The 12,582-nt window shown below is 42.4% G+C and overlaps 1 protein-coding gene across 1 annotated transcript; it reads left to right on the forward strand.

The window, feature by feature from the left end:
• Positions 1-443: 443 nt before the first annotated feature.
• LOC139537794 (D(1)-like dopamine receptor) lies at positions 444-7,437 on the forward strand. Its single transcript, XM_071339586.1, has one exon. The coding sequence runs from the start codon at positions 1,910-1,912 to the stop codon at positions 3,239-3,241; it is 1,332 nt and encodes a 443-aa protein (XP_071195687.1). The 5' UTR covers positions 444-1,909; the 3' UTR covers positions 3,242-7,437.
• The last annotated feature ends 5,145 nt before the right edge of the window (positions 7,438-12,582 follow it).

The raw sequence follows: 12,582 nt of genomic DNA on the forward strand, positions 1-12,582 counted from the left end.
TAGCCTAACATAACCTTGCAGCGTCCCACATTTTCATTTGTTTTATTATTAATACATATGGTCTCCAGTAGATGGCCTCATTGTGCCTATCTATCCAAATAGATTGCCTTCAAGTTCAACTTTGAGACAATTTCAGCATGAGATGTTTTCATAATTTCGTGGTTCATTTTATTGAATTCCAATATGTGCTATCTTATCAAATCTCTTATATGACATACGGGAGAACCGTGACCGAAAGTAACACTTTATTCTTGGCACTCACTCCACACATTTTTAGTAGACTAAATCAATTGCTGTAATATTACGCTACTGTATAATTAATCATGTAATTATAAAAGTAATATCAATATCGAAGAGTGGGCTTTTTATAGGAACAAATGAACACATTTCAGCTAAATACCCTGTTGATGCATGAGATGAAACAAGCTGGTGGGGACGTTTCCAGAGACTCTGGCGCGCAGCTGAGCGCATATGGCGCACAAAACGTCTCATCTTCCCTCAATCTACAAGTGAGAGACTTCACTTCGGACACGTCAGTGGTGGATAAGGACTGGAGACTTTGATGGAATGTGGATCTCTTCACAGTAACTTGAACAATAGAATAAAAAATGACATCTAGTGCGTTTAGGAAACCGTGACTAACTGCTCGTATTATTGTTGATCTGGAGCTGGTGAGAAGATGCACAAGTTGAATTGATTCTATTGGACGGTATTTCGACCTTGTCTGGATGTGGTCACACAGTTTTTTGGGTGAAGATAGAAGGAAGTTTGAAAGGACATATAATGAGAATAACACACTGCTAGCGGTACTGAGGCTGCGAGCTGCATCTGGAGCACACGCGAGGAGAGCAGACAGAGGCGCGCGCTTCTGCTGTAGACAGATACGCGGGAAAGAGAATATGTAGAGCCTGCTATATCGCAGTAAACCATGGCTTACCATTGACTTTCTTTGAGGATTTAAGGACATTAAAAAAAAAAAAACGGTTGTTTAAAAGAAGTTGACAGCTCATCTTCTATGGAGTCCCATTGCAATTTTGGAGACTCGATGTGGGACAAAAATGGACCGCATGAACGGACTGAGCTCCAGGATTATCGTTGTGTTGCTCCACAGTAAGATGTAGCCTGTTGTGTGTTCTTGGTGCCTATGGAAACTTAATTGCTACATTTTCATAAAACACAGGCTACAGATGCCACGTTTCATGCGTAAAGATACGGAGGATGTATTTATTTTGTTGTTATGCTGCGTGTGCATTTCAATTCAACAATATTGCAACTGCATGTCTACATTTCCATCACCGTCCAAAGCGTCAGGCAGGTTGTCCAGTGCATGTGCCCTGCAGTTGCTTGTTCTGGATGGAGCATCAATAAGGGCACGAATATAATCACATGGACACGCCTCGTCAGTCATTAAACAAATCAGATAAACACAGTGTTAATATGATCAATAGACTGTATCGACGAGCCCGTATATAAGGCTAATGATTGGCCTAGCCTCTGTTTACTTATCATGCCAGCGAGAATATGGTGTGAAATTTTCAGATGACTGCTGACAGGTCAATGAAAGAGACATATGATAAAGCAGAGTAAAAGTTTAGATTCGTAGGTACATCATACTAAACTCTTCAATAACAGATGGAATACCCATAATGGAAAACTGCTGCTCTGACAGTAGAATGTCTTCGAGAATTCATGAACAGGGTGCATTTTTTGGCTCATTTATAAAGAGTGCTTTTTGAAATATTTATAGACACCATTCTGCAGGATGATTGCTGTGATGAGCATGGTGAACCATCCTCCAGACTTGATGGTCCCCAGGCAAGCGGCCAAGGGTCCATTTTCCATCTAATTGGCCTGAGTTCAGGTGATTGGAATTATGGGGTGATTTCTATCTCTACAAGCTGACAGAAACATGGATTTGAACTTCTCCACGGTCCGCGATAGCGATAATTTGCTGGAGAGAGACTCATCCAAGCGCGTTCTGACAGGCTGCTTTCTCTTTGCGCTCATCCTGACCACACTGCTGGGGAACACACTGGTATGTGTTGCAGTCACCAAGTTCCGCCACCTGCGCTCAAAGGTCACCAACTTCTTTGTGATCTCTTTGGCCATTTCAGACCTGCTGGTGGCCATCTTGGTGATGCCATGGAAGGCAGCGACGGAGATCGTGGGCTTCTGGCCGTTCGGTGCCTTCTGTAATGTCTGGGTGGCGTTCGACATCATGTGCTCAACAGCGTCCATTTTGAACTTATGTGTCATCAGCGTGGACAGATACTGGGCGATCTCAAGCCCATTCCGCTACGAGAGGAAGATGACACCCAAGGTGGCGTTTATTATGATCAGTGTGGCATGGACGCTGTCTGTGCTCATCTCTTTCATCCCTGTGCAGTTGAACTGGCACAAGGCTGCGGCGTTGGAGCTCAACGGCACTTACGGTGAGCTGCCGCCGGACAACTGTGACTCCAGCCTTAACAGGACCTATGCCATCTCCTCCTCCCTCATCAGCTTCTACATCCCTGTGGCAATCATGATCGTGACTTACACCCGGATTTACAGAATTGCCCAGATACAAATCAGGAGGATCTCAGCACTGGAGAGGGCTGCGGAGAGTGCCAAGAACCGCCACAGCAGTATGGGGAACAACTCCAACATGGAGACGGAGAGTTCCTTCAAGATGTCTTTCAAAAGAGAAACCAAAGTCCTAAAGACCCTCTCTGTCATAATGGGGGTTTTTGTGTGCTGCTGGCTGCCCTTCTTCATCCTCAACTGCATGGTACCCTTCTGTGAGCCCAACGGCACCTCTGATTTCCTCTGCATCAGCCCCGGCACCTTCGACGTGTTCGTCTGGTTCGGCTGGGCCAACTCCTCACTCAACCCCATCATATATGCCTTCAACGCGGACTTCCGCAAAGCGTTCTCCATCTTGCTGGGCTGCCACAGACTCTGCCCAGGCAGCAATGCCATAGAGATAGTGAGCATCAACAACAATGGATCCCAGCCGCCTGCGTCCCAGTATCAGCCCAAAGGGCACATTCCCAAGGAAAGCAACAATGCCACCTATGTGATTCCCCACAGCATCCTGTGTCAGGAGGAGGAGCTGCAGAAGAAGGATGGCGTTGGGATTAAGACCTTGGAGAAACTGTCCCCGTCCCTTTCTGGGAACTTGGGCAGCGATGCCGATGTGTCACTGGAAAAGATTAATCCTATAACTCAGAACGGCCAACACAAAACTGTGACATGTTGAGGGGTGTATGTTTTGGTATACAAACATGAGAAGGAACCCAGAGGGAGAGACTTGGCAGTATGCCTAGCAGAAGTGTGGTATATACAAACTGAGCTTCACTGCGAACCTTAAAACTCGAATCACTATGGAAATCTACAGAATGTTTCAAATGAAGGCACTTTATCCTGGATAACTATCTGCAAAACACCTTCAGCATTTATTATTAAAGTATAGACAGATTTGTTGATAAATGTTCCATAACTTGAATAAAGTAAAACGAAATACACACGTGTATACATGTGTTGTATTTACAAATATGTATACATTTGCATGTGTACACAGTAGTGACAAATATCCTGGAAGCTGTTATAACATGGAGAAAGAAGTAGAAATATTAGCAAAATGTCTCGTAGGTAAGTGCTTTACATTTATATGTACAGCGTGTTTCATATTCTTACAAAGATAACTATAAAGATAATTGGTTTTGATTGTTTTTTTTCGATGTCAACCACAGTGTGTAATTATTTAAAATGTTATTTATAATATTCATCATAATTTATTAGAGAGTTGAATACACTTCTGGTTAATGATAACTGACAAAAATAATATGGAGAGAGACCATAGGATGGTGGAATGGTTCAAAACAACCCTCATCAACTCTTGCATTTGCGTTGTTGTGAAATTGAAGTGGTAAGCCTCAGTGTGGTAGGGTTGTGGTAAGGTATGGTGTATACACATGTATGCATTTGATATTTAGAACACGTTGTCAGTAACGGAGGCTTTAAATATCTTTCATTTTCACAGAGATACAACGTCTTATGCCAAGTATGTCATATTTCTATATATTTTAGTTGCATTCCCCTTTTGTAGTACATGATTTTCCCAATTGGGAAATGCAAAAGTGTTGATGGAGCTCAGTCTGATTGTCACACCGGATTTCAAAGAACCAACTGTCAAACCTGATTTTAAAGAACAAACTGTCAAACCTGATTTTAAAGAACAAACTGTCAAACCTGATTTTATAGAACAAATGGTCAAATCTGATTTTAAAGAACAAACTGTCAAAACGGATTTTAAAAAACTAACTGGCAAACCTGATTTAAAAAAACTAACTGGCAAACCTGATTTTAAAGAACAAACACCATGTGTCTTTAACAGTCCCGTGTGAAACAGGGCCTACTTTCTAAGCCCTCCTAGCACCCATCATCGCATCAGCAAGTCAAGTCAAGTCTACCAGTGTAGCTGTAGCATAGGCATCACCGTGGACACAGTTCTCTCCCAACTTCATCCCCATTACTCTCTCCCACTAGACACGTCTTCCCCTAACAAAGTGTTACCTCTTCACACTCTTAGGGCATCAGTGATTCTTTTGGCAAGTCAGGGCCCATCAGACATTTCTTCAAGTGTTTTAGAATTGGCGTCCTATTTCCTAAAGGCTCTGGTCAAAAGCAGTGCACTATATTAGGACGCAGCCTTCTACTGTCCTAATGCAGAGAGCTGATTCTGATTCTATTAACGGGCAGTTTGCATGTAAACAATCAGCTTAGTGAGCAGCAGTAAATGCTGTCAATGCATAATTGAAAAATGTAATATTATTGCACCTTATGCAAGTCAACAGTCACACAACCAGAACACATTTGACCTTTGGTAAAAGGCTGAAAACTGATATTGTGAATTGTTTTAGCTGGAACTATGATGTTTTAGGGAACAGTGGGACTGTTGTTGTGTTCATAGCAGCCAGATTGAAAACACCCACTGTATGCTTTGGTCCTGTCACTCTTCTGATCAATTATCTAATTTGTAACTGTGACAGTTGAGTTGTTTTCTATGCAGTATTGAATTTGACCGGTGGCAAACAATACGCTGTTCGTGAAAATGAGCAATTATATAGAGCTAGTGTGGTTAATGCTTTCAATTAGTACCTGTATGGTTTTTCATTTCAGCAGGCATTGCATGAATCTACATTGGAATTAGGACAATTGGATTTTGGGGTGTGAATTGGGTGAAGGACATATTTTAACACTCTTTACAATTCCCAATTTATCATAGCTCCATGATGGGAAGTCTACGGCACATGGTTTTGATGTCAAAATGAACTAGAGTTAATGCATTGTGGCTCGGTTGTTTCCAGGCCTCAACCTTGTTCTTGTATCGCCAGGTGTAAAAGCATGGAGTTGTCATACATCAATGGTAATTTAATGGTATTAGTCTTAAATTGGTTCTGGGAAATCAAATTTGGTATAAATGAAAACAGGGAGAACGTTTTTGAATCAGCATGTTACTTATGAGTTACAAAAAGAGGTTGAGAAGCCACCTAGCTCCACCCCCTCCTGTAATCCTATTGAGTTTTTATGACGTCATTTTATTTGCCTGGCCCTGGATTCTTAAGAGTGTATGTCCATCAAGTCTAGCCTTCTATGACAAGTGCCAAAATATGAACTCTCTCTGAGAAGACCTCTGTCTCTGTCATTTTGTAGATGAAGGTGGAACGTGCCCACTGCTCAGCTCTACTCGAATTGCCAACGGGTACTAGAAGCCATCAATTCCATACATTTACATTTACATTTAAGTCATTTACCAGACGCTCTTATCCAGAGCGACTTACAAATTGGTGCATTCACCTTATGACATCCAGTGGAACGGCCACTTTACAATAGTGCGTCTAAATCTTTTAAGGGGGGGGGGGGGTGAGAAGGATTACTTTATCCTATCCTAGGTATTCCTTAAAGAGGTGGGGTTTCAGGTGTCTCCATAATAAACAAGTTTTTTTTTTTTTAAGTGCTGACGTGATTTAGTAGCATCTGATTTTAAAAAGGTTTTTCCAAAGGCATTATGTCTTTGACGAAGGTAAAACTGCAGCATCTATGTGAAGTGAAGGTTTGCCTTTTTCCATTTTCTACCATATCAGTTGTCCTATTCCCAAATATTGACCAGTCTCTCTATGATTAACTATATCCTTTGCTTATAATTTATTTTCTAATTATCTACAAACATGAGTCCGCTCAAATCTACGCTAAAATTTTTTTACTGCATAATCTGAGCAGCTATGGGGAACATTCCAGAAGAATGTCTTTGTTTGCTCAGTGCTCCTCCTGTCAGGCCCTGTCTAATCAGTGGAGAAGCTGTTACTCAGAGGGATTTAGTTCATTAGTAAACAATCCTTCCCTGCTGTTCCCCTCTGTGGTTCTATCACAACACGCACACCTGGGCATACAACTAGGTAATTGGGCCTGCATAAAGATGCCCTATATAAACAATTGTCTATTCATATTTTGTTTCCAATGATTTTGCTGAATGTGAAGTTCATGCTGTGAGATGACAATGTTTTATAAAGTTTTATGAGTTTAATTTTCTTAGCCATATGAACAATTATGACACTGGCATGGCACTTTGAAGTATCTGAGGGTTGTCCAGAGTTTTTGGTTTTATACATTTATACCGATTAATATTCATTTTGGTTTCAGATGGTTTAACTATCTTGCTTGTTGCTATATCTGTATAATTCCTGAGATAGATTTAAGCCGCCAAATTTACCAGTCATGTTTAAGTCTGCTCACCACAGTTTGCTGGCACTTTACGATTTGGGCATTACATTGCAAAATTACATAAGCAGAATGCCTTGTTTGCTGAAATGTCTTTCCTAGGGGTGCCCCACAGGTTATGAGAAACAAGTGTATTGTTCTGTCTAGATGTTTGTTGTGACATCACATGTAACAGTGCTTTTGTTAACCTAGCTGACAGCAAAGGATTCCTCTGCATCAAATGACAAACAGGAAAATATAACTCTCTCCTTGTATGACATTAAACAACATCCTTTTTTTGGATGGGTCCAACTGCAAGGGTATTGTTCTCCAGCTCATTTTGTTAAGTTTATTTATTTTACGATGGCACCCCTACCTCGACATTCAACAGCAAAACTTCATGTAACATAAAATGAAAAAACAGTATTGTATAATGTTCAAATCTAGATGTGAACACAAGTGCATTTTAAAAAAAAAATCTTAGAATCCTTAAATGTGAGTAGAAAACTGTTTGTGCTGTTTTTCCAGTGTGGATTTATTGACAAGTCAAGGCACTCGTCAGTCAGATGAAATAATGTTCTGCAGTTGTCAAGGTGTTGAAGAAAAACAATCCTCAAATGTATTACAGTACCTAGTTTACAGTTTGTACAATATGTGCCCTTACTACATGTAGAATAAACGTGTATGTTCATTTTTCACCTGTGCCATTGATTTGTATGTATTTAGATGAGGTGACTTGGTGTGATACTCTAGTTTGATTGCAACCGTTTCTTCGATAAATCATGTCTTTGTGGAGGATCAATAGGAATTGACTCCTGTAAACAATGACACACATTTTTTTTTTTCAGCTTTGATGGCCTCACTCTGTTCATATCCCACATCATTTACATAACTACACGAGGATGAGAGAGTTGAAATAGCCTTTCATTCTGTTTTTACAGAAGAAAAACAAACCACAAAGCAGTCAGTGTCTGATCTGTCAAAGTCAATGTCACTCTGATCTGATATCAAAAATACAACTGCTCTTTTAATCCCATTTTCAAGCAACTGTCCATTTGTTTGAGGCTGATTTTAAGTCGACACCATTGTGGGAGATGCTCTACAAACATATGTCATTTGTAACATTTTTCCATTGAAGAATAATGTTACAGTTACAGTCTTTAAAAAAGTATCTATACACATTGTGTATTGGTGTGGGTGGAAACAAGGCCCTGGGTGACCACTCTGTGCCGAGCAGTTCACATTCAATTAGTGGCTCTTTCTAATCTCAGTCATCCAGGTAATGTGACTCAGCGCAGAGCCATTCAGCTGAGCTCAACTGTGAAATCAGTGGCTGTGGTGGTATGGAGGAGAAGATACTTTAACCCATTTTGCTTTGTGTCTGTAATACTGTACCACAGCCTCATTCTGCTCTGTGTCTGTAATACTGTACCACAGCCTCATTCTGCTCTGTGTCTGTAATACTGTACCACAGCCTCATTCTGCTCTGTGTCCGTAATACTGTACCACAGCCTCATTCTGCTCTGTGTCCGTAATACTGTACCACAGCCTCATTCTGCTCTGTGTCCGTAATACTGTACCACAACCTCATTCTGCTCTGTGTCTGTAATACTGTACCACAGCCTCATTCTGCTCTGTGTCCGTAATACTGTACCACAGCCTCATTCTGCTCTGTGTCTGTAATACTGTACCACAGCCTCATTCTGCTCTGTGTCAGTAATACTGTACCACAGCCTCATTCTGCTCTGTGTCCGTAATACTGTACAACAGCCTCATTCTGCTCTGTGTCTGTAATACTGTACCACAGCCTCATTCTGCTCTGTGTCCGTAATACTGTACAACAGCCTCATTCTGCTCTGTGTCTGTAATACTGTACCACTGCCTCATTCTGCTTTGTGTCCGTAATACTGTATCACAGCCTCATTCTGCTCTGTGTCTGTAATACTGTACCACAGCCTCATTCTGCTCTGTGTCTGTAATACTGTACCACAGCCTCATTCTGCTCTGTGTCCGTAATACTGTACAACAGCCTCATTCTGCTCTGTGTCTGTAATACTGTACCACAGCCTCATTCTGCTCTGTGTCTGTAATACTGTACCACAGCCTCATTCTGCTCTGTGTCTGTAATACTGTACCACAGCCTCATTCTGCTCTGTGTCCGTAATACTGTATCACAGCCTCATTCTGCTCTGTGTCTGTAATACTGTACCACAGCCTCATTCTGCTCTGTGTCCGTAATACTGTATCACAGCCTTATTCTGCTCTGTGTCTGTAATACTGTACCACAGCCTCATTCTGCTCTGTGTCCGTAATACTGTACCACAGCCTCATTCTGCTCTGAGTCTGTAATACTGTACCACAGCCCATTCTGCTCTGTGTCTGTAATACTGTACCACAGCCTCATTCTGCTCTGTGTCCGTAATACTGTACCACAGCCTCATTCTGCTCTGTGTCCGTAATGCTGTACCACAGCATCATTCTGCTCTGTGTCCGTAATACTGCACCACAGCCTCATTCTGCTCTGTGTCTATAATACTGTACCACAGCCTCATTCTGCTCTGTGTCTGTAATACTGTACCACAGCCTCATTCTGCTCTGTGTCTGTAATACTGTACCACAGCCTCATTCTGCTCTGTGTCTGTAATACTGTACCACAGCATCATTCTGCTCTGTGTCCGTAATACTGCACCACAGCCTCATTCTGCTCTGTGTCTGTAATACTGTACCACAGCCCATTCTGCTCTGTGTCTGTAATACTGTACCACAGCTTCATTCTGCCCTGTGTCTGTAATACTGTACCACAGCCTCATTCTGCCCTGTGTCCGTAAGTGACATGCTGGGCTGCAGCCAAAAATGCAATGCTCCCATTCTCACTGACTTACATCTGAACAAGACAGCAGTTGTCTAGAAATCCAACAATGTGAGGGCATTAAAAAACATTAGGACCAAGAAGTCTGCATGGTTTGGATACAGTAAAATACATTAATATCGTCGATGTTATGAGGCTTTGTGTAAACCCGATGCATGGAGGTTTGACACATCCCGTAAGCGGTGCGTACGTTGTGTGGATGGATGACCTGCACTTTCCCTGCAGATCCACACAGGCAGGAGTTGAAGGGGGGTCCACAGTGGAAACAGAGTCAAGGTTAATGACAGGCCGCAGGCGGTGCTTGCCATGGTGAGAGAGGGTGGCCATGAACTACTGCTGTAATGGTGCTTATGTAACAAACATTCAGCTTCTCATTTCACCACCAAGCACAGCATCAGCACCACTGCTTGCAGTTCGGACTGACAAAACAACAGAGCTTTAATATGACAGTACAACAGGCACTAGGAGCTATGTTGTGTTTTCATCTGGATGTTATACTGAGACTCATGGGGTGATTATCCCAGGTTTGTTTTGCAGGGGGAACTAATAACCATGTGATCAGTCTGCATTATGGACAGCAAGGCAAAGCCTTTAGTGCCAGATGAGGGTTTTTATTAATGTACTTGATCTAAATCTAAATATTATTTTACACAACTAACCTCTTCGTCTTCTTCTGTATAGCTGAGATATCTATGGAGAGAGTAAATCTTTAACATTCGCTGGAAGACATACATAAAAAGTTTTTTGATTCAGAGAGCAGTTAACAGGGTAAAATTCAATTAGTCTCCAGAATTTGAGTTGATATGAGTTGATAACAGAACATTGGCAAGTGTGTTCTCTTGATCAAAGTCAATGTAGCTACAGTATTTTCCGACGACGATTCAAAACCTGGCAAGATGTATTGCTGGTATCGATTGTAAGGGGTGACAACGCAGTTAACAATTCTATGGAGAGAGAATATTTTTGTAATGTTCCCCGTAATGTTCCCCTAATGTTTGAGTCTCCAGTTTTCCGTTAGTTAGGGGAACATTCTATCTATGTTAGCAAACACCTTCTGTGAACCTTTTTAGCATGTTTTGGTGTTAAAGTTAAGAGAACAGCTCCTAATGTCAAGCAGAACTACTATAGGTTACAACGTGGTTACAATGTTATCAGAATATACAACATTAATGTTCTAGACGCATTTTATGGGACGTTGCGAGAACATTCAAGTGTCCAGTTTGCTAAGGGTTGGGAGAATATTCCATCAACGTTCCACCAAACATGCACAGAACATGGTTACCAAGTTCTCAAGATTTGTCCTTGAGCAAGGCACTTAACAGTCATCAGGCAGTCAACCTACTGTTCCTAGGCCGTCATTGAAAATAAGAATTTGTTCTTAATTGACTTGCCTAGTTAAATAAAGGTCAAAGGGGCACCGTACTATGGCTGACCCTGTAAAACAACACATTTCACTGCACCTATCTGGTATGTTACAAAACACCAAAAAGTGTAATGACATTCGGAGATTATCTAGCCAAGCCTTTGATACTGGGAAAGCTTTCAAGGTAGGGTGCGATGTATTGGTAACACTTTACTTGACACCCAGTGTCATAACACGTTATGAGACAGTCATAACACATCATAACCCAGTGTCATAACACGCTACGAGAAAGTATGCAGACCCCTTGACTTTTTCTATCATTTTTAAACGGAAGAAGTTTGGAACCAACAAGACTTGTGCTAGAGCTGGCCGCCCGGCCAAACTGAGCAATCGGGGGAGAAGGGCCTTGGTCAGGGAGGTGACCAAGAATTCGATGGTCACTCTGATAGAGCTCCAGAGTTCCTCTGCGGAGATGGGAGAACCTTCCAGAAGGACAACCATCTCTGCTGCACTCCACTAAATCAGGGCTTCATGGTAGTGGCCGACAGAAGCCACTCCTCAGTAAAAGGCACATGACAGCCAGCTTGGAGGTTGCCAAAAGGCACTGAAAGGACTTTCAGATCATGAGAAACAAGATTATCTGGTCTGATGAAACCAAGATTGAACACTGGCCTGAAAGCCAAGCGTCTTGTCTGGAGGTAACCTGGCACCATCTCTATGGTGAAGCATGGTGGTGGCAGCATCATGCTGTGGGGATGATTTTCAGTGGCAGGGACTGAGAGACTAGTCAAGATCAAGGGAAAGATGAGCAGAGCAAAGTACAGAGAGATCCTTGACGAAATCCTGCTCCAGAGCTCTCAGGACCTCAGACTGGGGGGAAGGTTCACATTCCAACAGGACAACGACCCAAAGCACACAGCCAAGACAACGGAGGTGTGACTTCAGGACAAGTCTCTGAATGTCCTTGAGTGGCCCAGCCAGAGCCCGGACTTGAACCCGATAGAACATCTCTGGTGAGACCTGAAAACAGCTGTGCAGCCACGCTCCCCATCCAGCCTGACATAGCTTGAGAGGATCTGCAGAGAAGAATGGGAGAAACTCCCCAAATACAGATGCGCCAAGCTTGCAGCGTCATACCCAAGAAGACTCGAGGCTGTAGTCGCTGCCAAAGGTGCTTCAACAAAGTACTGAGTAAAGGGTCTGAATACTTTGGTCTGATTAGTCCAAATTTGAGATTTTTGGTTCCAACCGCAGTGTCTTTGTGAGATGCAGAGTAGGTGAATGGATGATCTCTGCATGTGTGGTTCCCACAGTGAAGCATGGAGGAGGAGGTGTGATGGTTTGGGGGTGCTTTGCTGGTGACAATGTCAGTGATTTATTTAGTTTTCAACGCACACTTAACCAACATGGATACCACAGCATTCTGCAGCAATACGCACATCCCATCTGTTTGCGCTTAGTGGGACTATCATTTGTTTTTCAACAGGACAATGACCCGACACACATCCTGGCTTTGTAAGGAAGTTGGACCGCAGAGTGAAGGAAAAGCGACCAAGTGCTCAGCATATGTGGGAACTCCTTCAAGACTGTTGCAAAAGCATTCCAGGTG

The sequence above is a fragment of the Salvelinus alpinus genome, chromosome 13 (genome assembly GCF_045679555.1).
Source record: "Salvelinus alpinus chromosome 13, SLU_Salpinus.1, whole genome shotgun sequence".
NCBI lineage: Eukaryota > Metazoa > Chordata > Actinopteri > Salmoniformes > Salmonidae > Salvelinus > Salvelinus alpinus.

What these genes read in the sequence shown, in the direction of transcription:
- LOC139537794 (XM_071339586.1), top strand. Translation starts at nt 1,910, where the DNA reads ATGGATTTGAACTTCTCCACGGTCCGCGATAGCGATAATTTGCTGGAG.